The sequence below is a fragment of the Rhinatrema bivittatum genome, chromosome 1, assembly GCF_901001135.1.
Source record: "Rhinatrema bivittatum chromosome 1, aRhiBiv1.1, whole genome shotgun sequence".
In the NCBI taxonomy this organism is placed as follows: domain Eukaryota; kingdom Metazoa; phylum Chordata; class Amphibia; order Gymnophiona; family Rhinatrematidae; genus Rhinatrema; species Rhinatrema bivittatum.
Genome location: NC_042615.1, coordinates 125,958,618 through 125,982,513, shown reverse-complemented (window position 1 = coordinate 125,982,513; position 23,896 = coordinate 125,958,618). Strand labels below are relative to the sequence as shown.

General features: G+C 49.6%; 1 protein-coding gene across 1 annotated transcript in view; it reads left to right on the top strand.

The window, feature by feature from the left end:
- PCM1 (pericentriolar material 1) overlaps window positions 1-23,896 on the top strand; it is a 1,078,029-nt gene that overhangs the window by 108,647 nt on the left and 945,486 nt on the right. Inside the window, 2 exon segments of the mRNA XM_029604912.1 lie at window positions 11,976-12,146; window positions 17,620-17,736. Of these exon segments, the coding sequence (XP_029460772.1) occupies window positions 11,976-12,146; window positions 17,620-17,736 (288 nt within the window).

Genomic DNA, 23,896 nt, shown 5'->3' with positions numbered 1-23,896 from the left:
AGTTTCCTGGGGTGATTTCTGTGATCCCTCGGAGGTTTTGGCCTTGGTCCGGTGGCCGAATCGCGGCAGGGACCCAGCCCCCGAGTGAGGCATGGGCAGGCTAAGAGGCGCCTCGGTCCCGGTGTGGACTTGGGAGGCAGCGGGTGCATTCCTCAAGTGCGGCGGTGAAGGTATTTCCCCTCTCCCCCCGCAGCCGGAGACCGCCCGGGTTTCAGCCGGGAAGCGCCGAGGATCAGGTAAGGCGTACATCTCTTACTTTTGGTCTCCGAGGTACGAGGATCGGCGGCGTTGCCTGTATCCGGCACACCGCGGAGGTCACCATTTTGTCGGCCTTGTTAAGGTATTGAGCGCCCATGATAGGCGCCTGTATCGTATTGAGCGCAAATTTGGAGCGTATGTTGTATACCATTTAGCGTATATTATTGACCACATATTATTGAGTATATATATTGTATTGAGCGTATATTGCTGACCGCATATTGTTGAGCACATATTGTATTGAGCGCATATTGTATGAAGCGTATATAGCTGCCGCTTATTATTGAGCGCATATTGTATTAGGCGTATATAGCTGCCGCTTATTATTGAGCGCATATTGTATTGAGCGCATATTGTATTAAGCGTATATAGCTGCCGCATATTCTTGAGCGCCTATTGTATTCAGCGCATATTGCTGCCGCATATTATTGAGCGCTTATTGTATTGAGCGCATATTGTTGCCACATATTCTTGAGCGCATATTTTTCAGCGATGGAACATTCAGACGCCGCGGCGTCTCCGGCGGCGGCGCCTCCTGATTCCGGCGTGAAAGCCCTCTGCCTCTGCTCAGCATGCCAGCTTAGGGCCACGCACAGCGAGGAGCCAGACTCCCTTTGTGCCCAAAGTGAGGAGGCAGTGGGAGCCTCGGGCCAGGACCAGTCTCAACCGAGGTTTGTTGACAGTTCCCCAGGGGCCACCCCGGATCTCGCGGGCAGTCTCGAACAACCTGGGATCCCGGGGGACCTGGTACCCCGACGACTTGAGACCACTTCCATTTTCTGGGTGGATCTCTTTAAGGGGATCCATGCCTTTGTACAGATGCAATCAGCTTCCCGTCCAGGCCCTGCTGTTGCTGTTGCTGCTGCTCCTGTTGCTGCTCCAGCGGATCCTGCCCCTGGACCTTCACGCCCTTATCGTGGGCAAGCACACCCGCCTCTGGGCAGTCCGGTTCAGGCGGACCCTGATGTCTTGGAGACCGAATCTGAACCCTCCGAGGAGGGGGAACTTCCCTCGGGAATTGAGCCATATCGAACCATGAGGCGGTTCTTCCCCAAGGAAGATCTTTCCCACCTAGTTTCTCAGTGCCTGGCGGAGTTGGATATTACAGGCCCCAGCACTACGGTGCCATCTACTCAGAACCCTCTGCTGGAAGGTCTTCGTCCTACAGCCTGCCATTTTCCCTTCTTGCAAGCCGCACAGCAACTGATAGATCTGGAATGGGCTGCACCAGCGGCCTCATTCAAAGGGGGTTGGGCCCTGATGGGCATGTACCCCCTGGATCCGGCAATCAAGGAGATGCTGGCGTGCCCTCAGGTGGACGCCTTGGTTAGCGTGGTGGTCAAGCGCACTACCATTCCAGTTGGGGGGGGGGGGGCGGCCCTGAAGGAGCCTCACGACCGGCGACTGGACGCCATCCGGAAACAGACATTTGAGGTGGCAGCTCTGTCTTTGCGAATCGTAACCTGCTGCACAGTGGTGACGCGTTCCTGTTTGTCACAGATCAGGAACAATGCTCCAGCAGCGGACATGGAGTCCGCTCTTTCGTTCTTCACGGATGCCGCATCCGACCTAGTCTGTACAACAGCCAAGGGGATCTCATCTTCTGTGGCTGCCAGGCGGCAGCTCTGGATACGGAATTGGTCAGCCGATGCTGCTTCGAAGACACGCCTCACCAGAATGCCCTTTAGGGGTTCTTTCCTGTTCGGCAGCGACCTCGTTAAACTGGCCAGCACATGGGGTGCCTCTCCAATACCTCGACTGCCGGAAGACAGGTTCAGAAGGGAACCAGCGCGCCTTTCCGAGGCCATCCAGAAGCAGAAGCTCCCAACGCTTCATTCCCTATAGGGGTCGCTACCAGGCACCTCGTCCTCAGGCCAGGAACCAGTCCTTTCGGCCCAAGCAGCACAAGAAGGGAGCCGGCTCGGGTTCAGGGCCCGGCCGCACTTCCCAATGAGAATCAGCCAATCCATCCGGGGGACGGAGCCATAGGGGGCAGGTTAACCCTCTTCTACCCCAGATGGGTCGAGATAACGTCTGACCAGTGGGTCCTCGCCATCATCCGAGAGGGGTATTATCTGGACTTCCATCATCTCCCTCCGGACAGGTTTGTGGAGTCTCCTTGTCCAAGCCACAAGAAGGCGGCATTAGAAGTTACCCTGGCGAGGCTCCTGTCCTTGAAATCCATAATCCCAGTACCTGCATGGGAAATGGATTCTGGTCATTATTCCATTTATTTCATGGTACCCAAGAAAGAGGGCACCTTCCGGCCCGTACTGGACCTCAAGTCAGTCAACCGATACTTAAGGGTCCCGAGGTTTCGCATGGAAACTCTGCGCTCAGTCAAGACCGCAGTACAGCCAGGAGAATTCCTCACGGCCTTAGACTTGTCAGAAGCATACCTGCATATCCCGATCCTTCCGGATCATCAGCGCTATCTACGCTTCAAGGTTCTGGGACGCCATTTCCAATTCCGGGCTTTGCCCTTCGGGCTAGCCACGGCGCCGCGGACCTTCACCAAGGTGATCGTAGTGGTAGCAGCGGCGCTCAGACGGGAAGGAATCCTGGTCCATCCCTATCTAGACGATTGGCTGATCAGGGCGAAGTCACGAGAGGAGAGCCATCGGGCAACCAACAGAGTGATCGCCCTTCTGGAAAGCCTGGGATGGGTAGTCAACCTAAACAATAGTTGCCTACAGCCTTCCCAATCACTGGAATACCTGGGAGTCCAGTTCAACACTCAGGCAGACAAAGTCAGTCTCACCACCAAGAGAAGGTTAAAACTGCAGACGCGTCTTCGGTCCTTGATGGCGGCCAGCCGGCCCATAGCTTGGGATTATCTGCAGGTTCTCGGCCTCATGGCATCCACCCTGGAAGTGGTACCCTGGGCAAGTGCCCATATGAGACCTCTATAAAACTCTTTGCTCTCTCGCTGGAGTCCCCGCTTCCGGAACTACTCCAGGCATCTGCCTCTACCAGCCAGAGTGCGGACCCAGTTACGGTGGTGGTTGCAGCCCAACCACACGAGCAGGGGGTCGAAGATGTTCTCCCCCATGTGGATTCTGTTCACCACAGATGCCAGCCTGAGCGGATGGGGAGCACACTGCGAAAAACTCACCGCCCAAGGGCGGTGGAACAGAGAAGAAGCGGGGTGGAACATCAATCGCCTCGAGGCACGGGCAGTCCGGTTAGCCTGCCTTCAATTTGCTCACAGACTGCGGAATCGGGCAGTCAGAGTGATGTCCGACAACGCCACCACGGTGGCATACATCATCCGTCAGGGTGGAACCAGAAGCCGACAGGTGTCCCTAGAGATAGCCCCGCTGATGGCTTGGGCAGAGGCGTATCTTCAGGACATCTCCGCCGTCCACATTGCCGGAAGGGACAACACCACGGCAGACTTCCTCAGCAGAGAAAGCCTAAATCCGGGGGAATGGCAGCTGTCGCCCACAGCCTTCCAGATGATTGTGGATCACTGGGGGATTCCGGACATGGACTTATTAGCGGACAGGTCCAATGCTCAAGTACCCAGATACTTCAGCTGCAAGTGAGATCCGTTCGCTCACGGGATCGATGCCCTGGTTCAGCCGTGGCCTCCAGGGGCCCTGCTATACACCTTTCCTCCGTGGCCCCTGCTGGGCACCCTTATAGACAAGATTCAGAAGTACCGGGGCCTAGTTCTTCTAGTGGCACCAGACTGGCCAAGAAGACCCTGGTTCGCGGACATGAGAAGACAACTGGCAGGGGAGCCCCTTCCCCTGCCTCTGCTCAGGGACCTGCTACGTCAAGGTCCCATCCTTCACGAGGATCCAGCTCAATTCTCTCTTACGGTCTGGCCATTGAGAGGGATAGACTGAAGAAAAGAGGTTACTCGGAGCCAGTGATAGATACACTCCTCCGAGCTCGCAGGTTTTCCACATCCCTCACCTATGTCAGGATCTGGAGAGTAGAAGACTGGTGCGACACTCACGGCACCAATCCACATGCGACCACAATCCCTATTGTTTTGGATTTCCTGCAGGATGGCCTTCAGAAGGGTCTCTCCCTCAGCTCCATCAAGGTTCAAGTGGCTGCGCTGTCTTGCTACGGTCCCAGGAGGGATGGCAAGACCATTGCCACACACCCAGATGTTTCTCGCCTCCTGAAAGGAGTCAAGCACATTCGTCCGCCACTGAAGTGGCCAGTGCCTTTGTGGAACCTCAACATAGTTTTGGATTTCCTCGCGGGATCCACCTTCAGACCCCTTCGGGGCCTGTCTCTCCGTTCTCTCACTTTGAAGATGGTGTTGTTGCTGGCTGTATGTTCAGCACGCCGCATCTCAGAGCTACAAGCACTGTCTTGCCGTGATCCTTTTCTCAGAATCACTCCTGAGGCTATCCATCTTCGCACGGTTCCATCCTTCTTGCCTAAGGTAGTCTCACAATTTCACCTCAACCAGACCATATCCTTGCCGACTACGGCAGGTCTGAAGAAATCAGAGGAAGGGCGTTTGCTACGCCATCTCGACATCGGCAGACTGCTGCCCAGATATCTGGAAATGACAGAAACAGTACGAAAGACTGACCATCTGTTCGTCCTGCACAGCGGGAAGAAACAAGGAGAAGCGGCCTCTCGGCCCACCATCGCCCGCTGGATTAAAGAAGTCATCAGAGCGGCCTACGTAGAGGCCGGGAAGTCACCGCCTCTACAAGTCAAGGCCCATTCTACCAGAGCCCAAGCAGCATCTTGGGCAGAATCTAGGATGCTGTCGCCTGCAGAAATATGTAAAGCGGCGACGTGGTCCTCCCTCCATACCTTCTCCAGGTTCTACCGTCTGGATGTCCAGGCCAGGGAGGACACAGCATTTGCGAGGGCGGTCTTACACGGTCCTCAGGCAGCCTCCCGCCCAGTCCGGGAGTAAAGCTTTTGTACATCCCACTTGTTCTGAGTCCATCTGGCTACACGACAGGAAATGGTGAGATTACTTACCTGATAATCTCGTTTTCCTTAGTGTAGACAGATGGACTCAGCATCCCGCCCAGCTGCCTGTATACATTGGTTTTACCGATCAAGGTAAGCCTTATCACTTCTTACATGAGTGCGTCCACTCTACCAGGTGTCGACGCCTTCCGGTTGGGAATGCTGGCGGTCTCCAGCTACTATCAATCGGTCAGGGGAATCCTGTTTTCACTATTTCATTGATCGTCAGTACACATATATCCATAATAGCTTTTGCAAGGAAGATTACTGAAGAGCTTCACTTCCTGTGGGGGTATATGTACCCGTGCTGATGTCAGATCCATCTCCAACTGCTAGCACGAGTACACTATACCCACTTGTTCTGAGTCCATCTGTCTACACTAAGGAAAACGAGATTATCAGGTAAGTAATCTCACCATTTGTTTAGCTTTGACGGTAGTAAACTGGCTGAGTTGGTTCTAATCTGTGCATATGTTCTACTAATGTGTAATAAAAAAAAAATATATATATATATATAGAACTCTGCTTCCATTTGGCTAGATGGGAGGATAAACCTATAGGTTCTGGACTGGTGTAGCAGAAGTAAAGGAAAGGAAATTAACAGGTAAGACATAATTTATCCTTTGATTTGTCTTGTCTATAGAATATCCACATTACTATAAGCAACTTAGCTTTGCTTATCTCTAACTGTTCTTCTAGCAGTGCTTCCACCCTCTCCCCCCCACTTTGGACTTCGTTCTTATTCCAGTTAGCTAAGTTAAGAGCAGCAGTTCCCTGTAGCAAGTGGAAAATGCTGTACCTGCTCTAAAGCTTTCTGAGAAGGCTCTAGAAGAAGCCTCTGAGCCATTGTGACCCATTAATCTGGCTATGTATTGCTATAATTAGGGAACAGTTATTTCTGGTAAGCAATTTTTTTCTTTCCATTGGAGAAAAGGACAAATCTGGCCTTTTCTAGTAAATATACTTCAGATATGTGAATGTATAAAATAATTTTCCTAGCGTGTAGCAGATGGACTCAGGACCAATGGGTATAGTGTACTCCTGCTAGCAGTTGGAGACGGATCAGATTTCAATCTGATGTCAGCCCCTAGTACATATACCCCTGCAGGAAGTGCAGCTCTTCAATATTTTCCGTCTCTATAGCAGTTAGGGACTATCTGCACGCTCTCAAATTCAAAGAAGAAAACCCAAAATTTAAAGAAGAAAACCTACCTGAAGACGAGCCCCGCTCTCCTGCGGTGATACCCTCGGGTCCCTCCCCCAGTTGAGAATTCCCGAGGTGATTTCTGTGGTCCCTCGGAGGTGAGCCTTGGTCCGGCGGCGGAATCGCGGTGAGGACCTAGCCCCCAATCCTTCGGGCGTGGCTGAGAAGCAGCAGGTGCACCCTGGAGCGCGGCGGTGAAGGTATTTGCCCTCTCTCCCCGCAGCCCGGGATGAAACCGGGAGGCGCCGAAGACAAGGTAAGGTAGAAATCTTCTACTTGAATCCGGTCTCCGAGGATTGAGGAGGAGCACAGGTCACCGACCGGGACCAGTGCCACAGGGTTGATCCGCCCTAGCAGGGCCAGGGCCAGGCCCCGGCCCCAGCTATTCCAAGAGTCTGCCCACGTGGAGACTCTCCGAGGGTGTCGCCATATTACCCGCGTGCTCGCCATCACCATCTTGGCCTACTCACTACGCCGTTCGCCTCCGAGCGCACATCTCAGAGTCAGGTGCACAAAGCACTTGCGCGCATAACTTGCATGCACAGAGCCGAGCGCATATCTACGGCACAGCCGCGTGCACAACTTACACGCTCATTTTAAGCGCACCGGAGCGCATAAGATTTACGGGCCGACAGCCATGGCACCCCCAGGAACAGAAATTAAAGCGCAAGGCTTCTGCCCAGCATGCCACATCAGAGCTGCACAAAGCGAGGAGGCCGACGCCCTGTGTGCGCAGTGCGAGGAGGCCCTTGGAGATCCAGCTCAGGGCCAGTCCCACCAAGGGCCGAGTTCTAGCTCCTCAGGGGGCACCGCCCCGGACCTAGCCCGGCGGACCCCCCAGAGATGGGGACCCCCAAGGAACCAGCGCCCCTTGGCTTTGATTCAGTGCCGCTATCATGGGTGGAGTTCTTCAAGGGGATTCATGCCTTTGTTCAAATGCAAACTGAACCGCTGGCTGACCAGCCACATGCTCCACCGGAGGACCCACATGCCCCAGGCCCTTCAAGACCTAGGCACAGGCTGCCATTACCCAGAAGCCCCACCTATGGGGACTCGGACATCTCTTAGGAGGAAGCCGAACCCCTAGAAGAAGAGGAGCTCCCCCCGGGGACAGAGCCTAACCGAACCATGAGATGCTTCTTCACAAAGGACGAGCTCCCGGACCTGGTCAATCAATGTCTGACTGAGCTCGCTATCCCTGGCCCAGATACTTCGGGGGAACTTAAACCGAACCCCTTGCTGGAGGGTCTTCGATAGACTTCTCGCCACTTCCCTCTGTTACAAGCAGCACAACAGCTGATTGACCTAGAATGGAATGCTCCAGAGTCCGCATTCAAAGGGGGACGAGCCTTGGCAGCCCTGTACCCAGCAACCAAAGATCTTCTTGCATGCCCAAGAGTGGATGCCATGGTCTGCGCGGTCTCTAAGCGCACCACTATCCCAGTGGAGGGAGGAGCTGTGCTTAAGGATGCACATGACCGACGTTTGGAGTCCATCCTCAGTCATTTGACGTTGCCGCTATGTCTCTACAAATTGCGGCCTGCTGCACCGTGGTGACACGTGCTTGCTTATCACAAACCAGGAACAACACCTGGGGAGAAGACATGGAACCAGCAGTATCATTCCTAGCGGACGCTGCCTCCGACCTAGTGCGCACTGCAGCCAGAGGAGTGTCATCTGCGGTGGCTGCCAGGTGGCAACTCTGGCTCCGAAGCTGGTCGGCCGCCGCATCTTCCAAAACGTGCCTCACAAGGATGCCTTTCAAAGGATCCCTCCTGTTCGGCAGTGAACTAGAGAAACTGGCCGACAAACGGGGTGAGTCCCCATTGCTGCGACTACCGGAAGATAAAACGAAGAGAAACCAGCGTCCCTTCCCCAGGTCCTCCAGGGGCAGAAATTCGCAGCGCTTCAATCCTTAGGGGAGCAACTATCAAGCGTCCCGCTCTATGGGCAGGAACCAGTCCTTTCGGACCAAGCATAACAAGAGGGGAGCCAGCTCGGGTAAGGGCCCCAGCCGCACCCCACAATGAGATTCAGCCGACCCATCCAAGGGAAGAAGCCATAGGGGGCAGACTAGCCCTATTTTATCACAGATGGGTCGAAATAACCTCGGACAAGTGGGTCCTAGCCATCATTCGGGAGGGGTACTACCTGGATTTCCTACGAACCCCTCCGGACGTGGAGTACTTCTGCCACAACCCCTCCAAGAGGGCGACAGTGGAAGCTACACTGTCCAGACTACTGGCCCTCGAGGCCATAACCACAGTGCCTCCACAGGAATTAAATACTGGCCATTATTCCATTTATTTTATCGTTCCCAAGAAAGAGGTAACATTCAGGCCCATCCTGGACCTCAAGTCGGTCAACCGCCACCTCAGGATCCCTTGCTTCCGCATAGAAACCCTACGATCCGTTATAAGGGCAATACAACCAGGAGAGTTTCTCACATCCCTGGATCTTGCGGAGGCCTACCTGCACAACCCCATTTATCAGGAACATCAGCGCTACCTACGCTTCAAAGTCCTGAACCGTCACTACCAGTTCCGGGCACTACCCTTTGGGTTAGCCACAGCACCCCGGACGTTCACCAAGGTAATAGTGGTGGTGGCGGCAACACTGAGGAAGGAAGGAATCCTCGTTCACCCTTACCTGGACGATTGGCTGATCAGAGCAAAGTTACTGGAGGAAAGCCGCCAAGCAACCAGCAGAGTCATAACTCTACTGGAAAGCCTAGGATGGGTAGTCAGCACAAACAAAATTTCCCTACAGCCCTCAAAGTCGCTGGAATATCTAGGAGTCCAATTCGACACCAGAGGACAAGGTCAGCCTGACCCCCACAAGGATAACAAAATTGTGGAACCGGCTGCAAACCTTGCTTGAACGATCCTCGTCCCACAGCATGGGATTACCTACAAGTCCTTGGGCTGATGGCATCCACACTGGAAGTTGTGCCATGGGCGCGAGCCCACATGAGGCCCCTACAGCGCTCACGCCTATCACGGTGGAGCCCACGGTCCCAGAACTACACCGTACGTCTATCGCTCCCGGGCAGAGTTCGGACCCAGCTACGGTGGTGGCTGCAGGCCAGCCACGTGAGCTGGGGATCAAGACTATCCTCTCCAACCTGGACCCTACCCACCACAGATGCCAGTCTACGAGGATGGGGCGCACACTGCGAGGAGCTTAACCGCCCAAGGGCAGTGGAACGCAGAAGAGGCAGGATGGAACATCAACCGCTTAGAAGCGCGGGCAGTCAGACTAGCTGCCTGCGGTTCACGCACAGACTTCGAAACAAAGCGGTCAGAGTAATGTCTGACAACGCCACGACAGTGGCCTACATCAACCGGCAGGGGGGAACCAGAAGCCAACAGGTGTCCCTAGAAATAGACCCCCTGATGGCGTGGGCGGAAGCAAACCTCCAGGAGATCTCCGCCGTCCACATCGCTGGGAAAGACAACATCACAGCAGACTTCCTCAGCAGGGAAAGTCAAGACACAGGAGAATTTTGGCTGTCGTCCACAGCCTTCAAGATGATAGTGGATCGGTGGGGGATACCGGACATGGACCTTCTGGCAAACAGATCCAACACCCAAGTATCCAGATACTTCAGCCACAGGCGGGAACCACAGACCCAAGGGATCAATGCCCTGGTACAGCCCTGGCCCCCAAGGACCCTACTATACGCCTTTCCGTCGTGGCCCCTATTGGGCGCAATCATTCACAAGATCCACCTACCAAGGGACTAGTTCTTCTGGTGGCTCCGGACTGGCTAAGAAGACCCTGGTACGCAGACATGAGAAGACTCCTGGCAGGGAACCCCCTACTCCTGCCTCCACACAGGGACCTGCTACAACAAGGTCCGATCCTCCATGAGGACCCAGCTCAATTCTCTCTTACGGTCTGGCTATTGAGAGGGCTCGCCTGAGAGAGCGGATACTCGGGGGCGCTAATCGACACTCTCCTCCGAGCACGCAAGTTCTCCACATCACTAACGTACATAAGGATCTGGAGAGTATTTGAAGTCTGGTGCGAAGACCACAACATCAAGCCACGCTCATTTACAGTTCCCGTGATCCTGGAACTCTTACAGAACGGACTACAGAAGGGTCTGTCCCTCAATTCCATCAAGGTACAGGTGGCCGCATTGTCATGCTACGGCTCCAAGAGCGAGGGCGACAGCATAGCTTCTCACCCGGACGTGTCACGCTTCCTGAAAGGAGTCAAACACATTCGCCCACCACTAAAGTGGCCGGTACCTCTGTGGAACCTCAATCTCGTTTTGGACTTCCTAGCGGGAACCGCCTTCAGACCCCTCCAAGGCCTGTCCCTCCGCCTGTTAACCTTAAAGACGGTGTTTTTGCTGGCGGTGTGTTCAGCCCGCCGCATATCGGAACTACAAGCACTGTCCTGCCATGAGCCGATCCTCAGACTCACCCCGGGGTCCATCCAACTACGCACGGTTCCCTCCTTCCTCCCCAAAGTGGTCTCACTACCAACGACGGATGGCTTGAAGAATTCGGAAAAAGTCCATCGTCTACGCCACCTCAACACATCGGCAGACTCCTATCCAGATACCTGGAAATGTCCGAACCCGTACGAACACCTTTTCGCCCTTCACAGAGGAAAGAGACAAGGGGAAGTGGCCTCGCGGGCAACCATCGCCCGCTGGATCAAGGAAGTCATCAAGGCGGCCTACGTAGAAACTGGCAAGCCACCACCTCTACAGGTCAAGGCCCATTCTACCAGAGCCCAGGCAGTATCCTACTCAGAAACTAGAATGCTGTCACCTGCCGAGATCTGCAGGGCGGCTACATGGTCCTCCATCCATACCTTCTCCAGACTCTACCGTCTGGATGTTCAGGCTCGGGAGGACACGGCATTTGCAAAGGCAATACTAAGTGGGTCACGGGCAGCCTCCCACCCGGTTCGGGAGTAGCTTTTATACATCCCATTGGTCCTGAGTCCATCTGCTACACACTAGGAAATGGAGAATTTACTTACCTGATAATTTCGTTTTCCTTAGTGTAGACAGATGGACTCAGCATCCCATGCTTTGCTGCCGTCTCACATGGTCTTTCAAATGATTCAAGGGTAAGCCATGTTTTCGTTTACCTAGGGCATCCACCCTGCCTGGTGTCTACGCTTTCCGGTTGAGTACACTGGCGGTCTCCAGCTATAGTCAATCAACCAGTTCAAATTAATCAAGTTTTAACGTTTAACCAAGTTATGGAGTTATCCAAGTTAACCAGATGATTAAGTTAATCAATCAGTCAGTCACACATATATCCACAATGCTTTTCGAGGAGAATACTGAAGAGCTGCACTTCCTGCAGGGGTATATGTACTAGGGGCTGACATCAGATTGAAATCTGATCAGTCTCCAATTGCTAGCAGGAGTACACTATACCCATTGGTCCTGAGTCCATCTGTCTACACCAAGGAAAATGAAATTATCAGGCAAGTAATTTCTCCATTAATGTTTTTTTTTTTAATGTTTTGATGTGCTTCTGGTTAGTGAATGTTAGAAGTTGAAATTAAATACTGTCATTCCTTGTAGGTTGTGAGTAGACTTATTAAAATTCGTGAATACATCACCAAGGCCCGATCCATGCGTGATGACCTTGTTGAAAAAAACGAAAGATCTGCTAATGTTGAGCGCTTATCTCATCTGATAGACCATCTTAAGGACCAAGAAAAATCCTACCTGAAGGTTCTGCAAAAAATGCTTGTAAGTTTGTTTGTTTATTATTATTATTATTTTTTTAAAGCATAACTTCCTTCATGCAGTATATGGGGTTTAGTGACTAGAGATATTGTAGAGGTGCTACCATGAAATTGCTTTTTGTGATTCCAAACAGTGCAATTTACGCAGCTTGACCTAGGTATAAACTGTTTCATTTTGGGATTATAAGTGCTGTGGGATCCTATACATTTACTAGCTAGAGGACCAGATCCAGGATCTTTACATTTACTAGCTAGAGGACCAGATCCAGAAGAGTCCAGGTATAGCCAGTTTGGGTGTGGCTCACTCAGTGGCTAGAGGTAGCTAACTTGTGAGCCAGCAGAAACAATACAGACTGTGCACAGCCCAGGAGAGGAGCCAACTGTTCCAGTGCAGATAAGATACTAGTTTTTGGAAATACTGCTCTGTGTTTCATAATCCCTTTTTATTCTAGTATTATAATCTGTGGTTCCTTGATATTGGTTTGATTCTGTATAGAAAACTGCTCTGTGATTTCAAATCCCTTTCTATTCCAGTGTTGTATACTAATCTGTTTGGTTTCTTGATATTAGATTGTTGTAAGATTCAAAAAAGCCAAAAAAAAAGAAAAAAAAATTCCCAGTATCCCTCTAATTGTATAGCTGTCATATAATCTGTTCCAAATTGGGATATAAGTGCTGTGGGATCTTTTACTAGCTAAAGGACAAGAAAGTGTCTTGCCCTACCCAGCTTGACCTAGGTATAAACTGTTTAACTCCCTCCCACCCTACCCCTCTGCCCACCCACCCCTAGGTTTGTATTTCTAATGTAGTCATCCTAACTTCATAATAGGCAACCAGATAAATTAGTAAATTGATTATTCCTTAGGTGCACCAATCAAATAACTTACCTAAATGAGTACTATTCAATGCAACTGCTGTGGAGCCTTTATATTGAGGGTAATCATATGGAAACTTAAGGCTTGCCCCTTTTGTTCAAAACTCTCTACCTTGGAAAAGGAGCTGGATGACTTTAAAGCTGAATTAGCTTCAATAAAGAGAGTCTCAGCCACGGTACATTATTCAGGAAATAATTTCCACTTACCACTGAATAACCAAAACTCAAGAAAAAAGAGATTTACCGTGGGCTCAGGTAGGATAAGACCTGTAACCCACAGACACCCATTATTGAAAGCTGTGCAACCCACAACTCTATCCCACCACTCACACAGGCCATTAAGGAACTTAAAAATTATTACAGTGGGCTCTGGAAGAATAAGATCTGTGTTCCGTAGACACACACTGTATCAAGTGCAACAAGTACAAAATGCCTTCTCTGTATTAAATTCTGAAGAAGTCCTTGAGAAAAAGATTGAAATGTTATCGGAAAAGAGAGAAAAAACCCAATGCATACAGAAATTCCAAATCAGAAACCAAAGGAAAAAGCTCACAGTGATGGATGACTCTGTCATCAGAGGCATTAATATCTTCCCTTGCACAAATGCAAAGAGAAAAGTGGATAACAAAACTCAACTAAATAGGTCACAAAAGGAGTCCAGGAACAGCAGTAACCTGAGCAAAGAAAGCTGGAAAGCTATGAGCACAAATGCTCGTAGTTTGGGTAATAAAATCCCAGAGCTGCAAGCCCTAATGGTGGAGGCAGACTTGGACGTTGTTGCTGTCACGGAAACATGGTTTACAGAATATCATGACTGGGATACGGCAATACCAGGCTATAACTTGTTAAGGAAGGACAGAGAGGATAGGAAAGGGGGAGGAGTGGCTCTATATGTCAGAAACAATATCCAAGCATCTGAGCTGCAAGGAAGATGGGGCAAAGAAGAAGCACTATGGGCCGACTTAAAAAAAGATGGGGCATCCATTTTTATTGGAGTGGTTTACAGGCCTCCAAACCAAAAGGAAGAGCTGGACAGAGATCTGATTGAAGACATCCACAGGATAGCAAAGAAAGGAGAAGTGGTGATCGTTGGAGACTTTAATATGCCAGATGTAGACTGGAGAATCCCATCTGCAGAATCTAATAATAGTAGAGAAATAGTAGATGCCCTGCAATTAGCTTTGTTCAAACAAATGGTAATGGAACCCACGAGAGAAGGAGCTATACTCGACTTAGTGCTCACTAATGGAGATAATGTCTCAGACGTCCAGGTGGGTGCCCACCTCAGCACCAGTGATCATCAAACGGTATGGTTTAATATCACAAAAAGGACACGGAAAAGAAGCACAAAAACCCAAGTTTTGATGTTCAAAAACACAGACTTTGATGAAATGGGGAAGTACCTGGAGGAAGAACTAAAAGGCTGGGAAAACGAGAGAGATGTGGATCAACAGTGGACCAATCTAAAAGGAGCAATCTCCAAGGCAACTAATCTATATGTTAGAAAAGTAAAGAAAAGCAAAAGAAAAATGAAACCTATCTGGTTCTCAAAGGAGGTGGCTGACAAAATAAAGGCTAAAAGAACAGCGTTCAAGAAATATAAAAGATCCCAAAAGGAGGAACACAAAGAAGAATATCTGGTAGAACTGAGGGAGACGAAGAAATTAATCAAGATGGCAAAAAGTCAAGCGGAAGAGAGGATTGCCAAAGAGGTAAAGAGTGGTAACAAAACATTTTTCAGATACATCAGTGAAAAGAGAAAAGTTCAAAGTGGTATAGTGAAATTGAAAGGTGGAAAGGATCAATGTGTGGAGAGAGACGAAGAAATGGCAGAAATATTAAATGAATACTTCAGTTCTGTGTTCACTAAAGAGGACCCTGGAGAAGGACCGACACTAGTTAACAAGAAACTGGAGGGGAATGGAGTAGATGTAACTCCATTCACAGTAGAAAATGTATGGGAAGAGCTGGTGAAACTGAAAGTGGACAAAGCCATGGGGCCTGATGAAGTTCATCCCAGAATACTGAGGGAGCTCAGAGATGTGCTGGCGGGTCCGCTGTGTGACCTATTCAATAGATCCCTAGAAACGGGAGTGGTGCCGAATGATTGGAGGAGAGCGGTGGTGGTCCCGCTTCACAAGAGTGGGAACAGAGAAGAGGCTGGTAACTACAGACCGGTTAGCCTCACTTCGGTGGTGGGAAAAGTAATGGAGTCACTGTTGAAAGAGAGAATAGTGAACTATCTACAGTCGGGAGAATTGCTGGACCAGAGGCAGCATGGATTCACCATTGGAAGATCCTGTCAGACAAATCTGATTGACTTTTTTGACTGGGTAACCAAGGAATTGGATCGAGGAAGAGCACTCGATGTCATCTACTTGGATTTCAGCAAAGCTTTTGACACTGTCCCGCACAGGAGACTGGTGAATAAAATGAAAAGCTTAGGAGTGAGTGCCGAGGTGGTGGCCTGGATTGCAAACTGGTTGACGGACAGAAGACAATGTGTGATGGTAAATGGAACTCTCTCTGAAGAGAGAGCGGTTTTAAGCGGTGTACCGCAGGGATCGGTGTTGGGACCGGTCCTTTTCAATATCTTTGTGAGCGACATTGCGGAAGGGATAGAAGGTAAGGTATGTCTTTTTGCGGATGACACTAAGATCTGCAACAGAGTGGACTCGCCGGAAGGAGTGGAGAGAATGAGACGGGATTTAAGGAAGATGGAAGAGTGGTCGAAGACATGGCAGCTGACATACAATGCCAAGAAGTGCAAAGTCATGCATATGGGGAATGGAAATCCGAATGAACTGTATTCGATGGGGGGAGAAAGGCTGATGTGCACGGAGCAGGAGAGAGACCTTGGGGTGATGGTGTCTAATGATCTGAAGTCGGCGAAACAATGTGACAAGGCGATAGCTAAAGCCAGAAGAATGCTGGGCTGCATAGAGAGAGGAATATCGAGTAAGAAAAGGGAAGTGATTATCCCCTTGTACAGGTCCTTGGTGAGACCTCACCTGGAGTATTGTGTTCAGTTCTGGAGACCGTATCTCCAAAGAGACAGAGACAAGATGGAGGCGGTCCAGAGAAGGGTGACCAAAAAGGTGGAAGGTCTTCATCAAATGACTTATGAGGAGAGATTGAAGAATCTAAATATGTACACCCTGGAGGAAAGGAGGAGCAGAGGTGATATGATACAGACTTTCAGATACTTGAAAGGTTTTAATGATCCAAAGACAACGACAAACCTTTTCCATAGGAAAAAAATCAGCAGAACCAGGGGTCACGATTTGAAGCTCCAGGGAGGAAGATTCAGAACCAATGTCAGGAAGTATTTCTTCACGGAGAGGGTGGTGGATGCCTGGAATGCCCTTCCAGAGGAAGTGGTGAAGACCAGAACTGTGAAGGACTTCAAAGGGGCGTGGGATAAACACTGTGGATCCATAAAATCAAGAGGCCGTCAATAAAGAGTGGGTGGCTAGCCAGAATGACGGCTACTGCCTGGAGACAATACCCTTATTCAATAAACTTACACATGGTTACTGTGACTCCAACATCGCTCTAAGCTACAACAGCAAGAGGAAATGTGGAAAAAAGGATTTGCACTCACAAAGTGGGGAGTAGCTGGCTTGTTACGGCGGTTACTACCCCAAACCAAATAAGCCTGATACTTCACTTTCAATGCATATCCAGCATAGCTCTCTGCTTCAACGGCAGGGGAGAAGAAAAACTGATACTTCACGCATATCCAGCATAGCTCCCTGCTTCAACGGCAGGGGAGAAGAAAACCTGATACTTCACGCATATCCAGCATAGCTCTCTGCTTCAACGGCAGGGGAGAAGAAAAACTGATACTTCACGCATATCCAGCATAGCTCTCTGCTTCAACGGCAGGGGAGAAGGAAAAACTGATACTTCACGCATATCCAGCATAGCTCTCTGCTTCAACGGCAGGGGAGAAGAAAAACTGATACTTCACGCATATCCAGCATAGCTCTCTGCTTCAACAGCAGGGGAGAAGAAAAAAGGATTCGCACTCACAAAGCGGGGAGTAGCTGGCTTGTTACGGCGGTTACTACCCCAAACCAAATAAGCCTGATACTTCACTTTCAATGCATATCCTGCTTCAACGGCAGGGGAGAAGAAAAACTGATACTTCACGCATATCCAGCATAGCTCTCTGCTTCAACGGCAGGGGAGAAGAAAAACTGATACTACAAGCATATCCAGCATAGCTCCCTGCTTCAACAGCAGGGGAGAAGAAAAACAACCAATAAGGGCTGAATAACACAGTCTGGGTAAAACAAATAAGCATGGGTGTAGCTTGCTTATTGCGGCGGTTACTTCCCCTACTACCCATAACTAATCAAGCTTGATATTTCACTTGGTTGCAGCTCCATCACTGCTCTCTACATTAATGGTGGGGGTGGAAGGGAAATAGAACCAAAGAGCTAAGAGAAACAGATAAGTATGAGGAAAAAAATGTGAAGCTTGCTGGGCAGACTGGATGGGCCGTTTGGTCTTCTTCTGCCGTCATTTCTATGTTTCTATGTTTCTATGTTATGCTATTCATTAATATGGTGTGATTTATATTAAAAAAACATTTCAGGCTAGAGAAAATGAGGAAGATGATGTTCGGACTATTGATTCAGCTGTGGGATCTGGTTCTGTAGCTGAGAGCACATCCCTAAACATAGATGTGCGATCTGAGGCTTCAGATAACACGGTAAGCTGCCTTTTAGTAATTAAGACAAAAAAAATCTGTATTTCTTGGAGAACAATCTGGATGTCAGTCCTCACACATGGGACAAGCAGATATCTGCCATCATTCGATGGAGGCTGGTGTTGGAAGATTTCTTAAAGTCAAAGCTTTCAGCGTGCTTGGCAGACCATGTGCGACTTAACCCATGATACTGCATCATGTGGGATGCCTTCAGACCACAACAGTATGTATATGGATCTGGGGATTTCTTTGATTAGGATGGATCAACAGATTTTCCTTCTGACCCTTTTCTTCCACAGGAAAGGAGTCCTCTTTTTTTTTTTTTAATTTTTTTTTTTTTCTTCAGAGGTCGTCTTTGCTGATTTTTTTCAAGAGAATGACACAATTCCCTTTGGTTTACAGAAGAAGGAAGAGTCCACGGCAAAGATATTAGATATTGTCAATATTGTCAGTTTGTGGATTCTTTACCCTGTTCATACCCTTATTCCCCAAGAATATCATGGCAGGACCCATCCATGAGATCCTCCAGGAGACAGGTGGGAATGTGGGAGGGGATTCCTCCGATACTGGGTAACAAGCAGGCAGATAGGATATATTGTGTCCAGAGGGCTCACGGTTTCAGAAAGTATCAACTAGATTATTTTGTGGTTGATTCTGATCTCAAGAAAGCCAAGAAATCTAGAACCCATTCCTTAGTGGCCCTGGGAGGGATTCTTGATCCCTTTATCAATTGTCTCTCTTAACCTTTTGTATAATGAATATTATGTTGTATAACCTCATTTATATCCTCATTTCAACGACTGTTGTTTTTGCGCTTATACAACTTTGTATATAACCAATGTACATAACAAATGTTCCTCTAAACCTTGTACATACTTTTTCCCTCTGTATCTTTGTTGTCACCCTCCCTCCCCAGTTTATCTAGCTATTTGCTCTGTTACTGCGTTTATCTTGCATACTGTTCCATGTAAAGGCAATACCTATATATTTATTGGTTGTAAGTTACTTGTAAACCGACACGATGTGCAAACGGCTGTCGGTATATAAAATCATGTAAATAAATAAATAAATCTCATTCGAAGCAAGATTTACCATGTCGAATACCTGCATAGTATCCTACCAGTTCTTCATGAAGCTAGTACATGTGAAACATCCTGAAGGATGTAAATGGATTGTCAGTGATTTCAAGAGCTGTAAAAAACCCTAGTGTCACTGGTGAACAAGGAAATGGAATGCAGGTAGCATATGATCAGTCTGATTTTTTTCAAGATGACATAGAGAGCCTCTGTAGTAGTGGGTATTGGTGTCCATAGAGTCATATGGCTGTAGGCCTTAGACCTATGACAAGATGTCCAGGACAGGCTTGCAGATGTGCCTTGCAATGGAGAAAAACTTTTTGGAGATACCATTAAAGAAACAGTGACTCAGGCAAGATCACTGCCACTCCAGACCTGTACTCCTTAACTAGAAGGTATTCAAATACAGATCAACCAAGGCCAGCTTTTCTTCCCACTATTTGCCCCTATCAACAACAGGGACTTTGCTCTCATCCCAGACAGCAGAAGGCTCAAAAGCCGTAGCTAGCTTTCCAGCCAAAACCAGGGATGGATTTTTGACAGGATTGGGGCGAGTATAGCTGAGATCCCGGTATGTTTGCCAGAGAACCTTATTTGATGCTGGGAAGCGTGAGGTTTACATAAACAATTGGCACAAAATAACCTTGGTAGCTCAGCACAATCAGAATGGGATACAGATTATGACTATTGGGAATCCCACCAAAATCACTCGCTGAAAAGCTAATGGTCTGCTTCTCAGAAAAAGCTTCAAAAGGAGCTTCCCTTCCTCTTGGTGGCTAATATATTGAACCTGTTCAACCAGGGGAAAGAAGGTGGATAATCTTATTCCAAGTACTTTCTGTTCTCACAAGACAAGCAGGATGGTAGTCCTCACATATGGGTGACATCATCAGGATGGAGCCCAATCACGGAACACTTTTGTCAAAGTTTCTAGAACTTTGACTAGCACCTACTGGGCATGCCCAGCATAGCACCAACCCTGCAATCCAGTAGGGGTCCCCCTTCAGTCTTCTCTTTTCTGCGCAGCAGTAGCCTCGCGGGTTACGGAGCTCTTCAGAGATTCCTGACAGGAATTTTTCCTCACAGAACTTTTAAAAAAAACTTCAAATAATTATACCCCACAGGGGTCCCCTTATCGATACTTTGCTCCACGGTCGAACGGTAAGTTTTTTTTTACTGGCTTGCGGTCGATTCCTGTCGAGTTTTTCCCTCACGGCCTACTGGCCATCGACCGCACCGTGACTAAAATTTTGTCGAGGCCATGGCGTTGGGTTTCCGTCGGTGCCCCGCCTGCACTCTGACAATGTCCATTACTGACCCTCACACGGTCTGTGTGATGTGTTTGGGGTCCGACCATGATTTTCTTACTTGCACCAAATGAGCCCAAATGATACCAAAGGGTCGCAAGGCTAGGCTGGAGAAGATGGAACTTATCTTTCGGTCCCCGACTCCATCGATTAGCTTTGACGTCATCTGAACCAGTACCGTCGACTTTGCGCCAGCACCGGGAAACTGCTGCTGCCCGACTGGCTTTGATGACTCCACAGGTGTCGACCCCCTTTGTTCCTCCTCAGGAAAAAGACCGAGGAGAACATCGAGAAAAACATCGACATCGCCATCTGAAAGCTCAGGTCACCGATTCAGGCAAGCCTTCAGCATTGACGTCGTCTGAGCTACCAACAAAGAAGTCCCGTACAGAAAAGGCCCCATCCTCTACTGTTTCTGGGTCACCAAGGCGTTCCCCACCTGGACAGGTGCTGGGAGCCGCAAGTCCACTTTCACCGGTGGACCCTCTGGCTACGCCAGTGCTGCCTCCTACTCCGGAACCGGGTATCCATGCCCCAGGTTTCCGGGAGGAATTGGATCAGATGATCCAAGATGCCATCAGTAAAGCACTCCAGGGGTTCAAACATCCATTGTTGCTGGTGCTGGTTCCCGAGCCGGCCACCGATCCGATACCCAAGGCGCTTGCACCGCTATTGACAAGAATGGTTGTGTTAATCGGTGCTCTTCCACCGGTGCATCCAAGGGAACTGATGGCCCCGATTCCTTCCTCACCCAATACCCTTGTCATCGGAAGAAGAAACACAGATTTCCATTCCACCCTCGGGGGTACTGCCATCGATGCCTTCGATTCCGCCTCTGAGGCCATCGATGCCTAGGCCAGGGCCTTCCGGGATAACACAGTTACTCCCTTCTGATGAACATATGGAAGCTGGTGATGAGCCTTACGATCCTTGGTCTGATGATTCGTCCCAGGATACTGATGATCTTTCTTCACAGCCCTCTCCTCCTGATGAAAGGAAGCATTCTCCTCCAGAGGGCTTGTCCTTTATCAACTTTGTAAAGGAAATGTCTGAAACGGTTCCATTCCAGCTTCAGACTGAAGAGGACTCTAGGCATCAGATGCTGGAGCTTCTCCAGTTTCTCGATGCTCCAAAGGAAATCATGTCTATCTCTATTCATGAAATCCTTCTGGACCTTTTAAAGAGAAATTGGGAGCACACTGGCTCTGTGGTACCTGTCAACCGTAAGGCAGATGCTACCTACTTAGTTCAGTCAGCCCCTGGCTTCCAGAGAACTCAATTAGATCATCACTCAGTGGTTGTGGAGTCAGCCCAGAAGAGGGCACAACGCTCCAAACCTCATTCTTCCATTCCTCCAGGAAAGGAACAAAAATTCCTGGATGCATTTGGAAGACGTGTATTCCATGGCTCAATGCTGATCTCTCGCATTGCTTCCTATCAATTGTACATGTCCCAATACAACAGGGCACTGTTCATGAAGATTTAGGAATTTGCTGAAGCCTTACCTCTGCAATTCCAGGACCAGCTTCATGCCCTAGCACAAAAAGGCCTAGATACTGGCAGACATGAAGTACGGTCTTCGACACAGCCTCCAGAGTTTCAGCGGCAGGAACTAGTGCGAGGAAATGGGCCTGGCTAAAATCTTCAGACCTCAGATCAGTACAGGACAGGTTAGCTAGCTTGCCCTGTGCTGGGAATAATCCTTTTGGAGAAAAGATTCATGAAGCAGGGGTGCAGCTCAAGGACCACCAAGAGACTCTGTGCCAGCTCTCCTTACTGCCTTGTGATCTCTCTTCTTCTTTCAAAAGATGCTTTAGGAGAGACTGCAAGAGACAAGTCTACCGGCAAAGGAGATACTATCCCCCAGCGTCCAGGAGTCTGCCTTCTAAGCCTTACCAAAAAAGCCAACCCAGGCAACCTAGAGTACAGAAGTCACAACCAGGCCCCCAGCCAGGTCCAGCGTCTGGCTTTTGACTCCTTCTTAGAGAGCAGTACCCAGCCTCCACTTCCGGCTATTCCCCTCGGAGGCTGGTTGTCCCACTTCTCCAAACCTTGGCACCCAGTCACCACAGTCTCCCTCCTCCTCCAGTCCTGAGCAATAGAACCAGTGCCCCTCTCCCAACAGGAGTAGGGGTTCTATTCCTGGTATTTCCTGATACCAAAAAAGTCAGGTGGTGTTCGCCCAATACTGGATTTTCGCACCTTAAACAAATACCTACAAAGAGAAAAGTTCAAGATGGTGACCTTGGGTTCTCTTCTTCCCCTTCTCCAAAGGGAAGACGCTCTGCTCTCTAGACCTCCAGGATGCCTACACACACACATTTCAATTACTCCGTCACATAGCAGATTCCTGCGGTTCCTAGTAGGCACAAAACACTTCCAATATCGAGTTACCATTCGGCTTAGCACCTGCTCCACAAGTCTTCACCAAGTGCCTCGTAGTGGTAGCTGCCTTTCTCAGGAGTCAGTGTCCACGTCTATCCCGATCTCGACGATTGGTTCATCAGGGCTCCCACTCAGCAAACTGCAATGACGTCCCTATGTCTCCCTTTGCATACCCTGATCTCCCTAGGGTTCCTCATACTATCCAAAATCCAGGCTAGTTCCTTCTCAAAACCTTTCGTTCATAGGGGCCGACTTTTACACTCCAAAAGCGAAAGCCTTCCTACCTCGGGATCAAGCTTTCACTCTCGCTTCTCTGGCCCATCGACTGCAATCTCGACAACATTCAACTGCACTTCATTTTCTGGTCTTACTGGGTCATATGGCATCCTCGGTGCATGTCACTCCCATGGCTCGCCTTGCCAGGAGAGTAATGCAGTGGACTCTAAAATCGCAGTGGATTCAGTCTTCTCAGACAATGTCCACCATTGTTCACATCACCAAACAGCTCCGCTTATCGCTGGCCTGGTGGGCCAAGAGATGCTTCCAGCCTCGGCTGGGGTGCACATGTTGGAAACCTGCAAACACAGGGCATTTGGTCTCCAGAGGAAGCCAAACACCAAATAAATTTCCTGGAGCTTCATGCAATCAGATATGCTCTCAGGGCTTTTCAGGATCACCTTTCCAACCAGGTCATCCTATTCAAACAGACAACCAGGTGGCCATGTGGTACATCAACAAGCAAGGGGGAATGGGCTCCTATCTTCTGTGTCGGGAAGCTGCAGAGATATGGGCGGAGGCCCTTTCCCACTCGATGTACCTCAGGGCCACCTACTTGCTGGGAGTGGACAATGTGTTGGCAGACAAGCTGAGTTGCACTTTTCAAGCACACGTGTGGTCCCTCAACCCCACTGTAGCAGACTCAATATTCCAACATTGGGGTTACCCTCACATAAACCTCTTTGCGTCGATTCACAACCGCAAAGTAGGGAACGTCTGCTCTCTTACTCATAGCCAACACCCGCAGCCACGAGATGCTTTCTCCCTCTCATGGGCCAGCGATCTCCTTTATGCGTACCCTCCACTTCCACTCATTTCAAAGACTCTTGTGAAGTTGCAAAGGTACAAGGGGCTAATGATTCTGATAGCCCTTCATTGGCCACGCCAGGTCTGGTTTCCAATTCTCCACAACCTATCAGTACACCGGCACATTCCTCTGGGCAAGGACCCGCTTCTGATCACTCAGAACAATGGCTGCCTTCGTCACCCCAATCTCCAGGCCCTCTCCCTGACTGCCTGGATGTTGAAAGGTTAATGCTTCAACCTCTTATCCTTTCAGAGCCAATTTCCCGTGTCCTAGTAGCTTCACGAAAGCCTTCCACAAGGCAGTCTTATCGT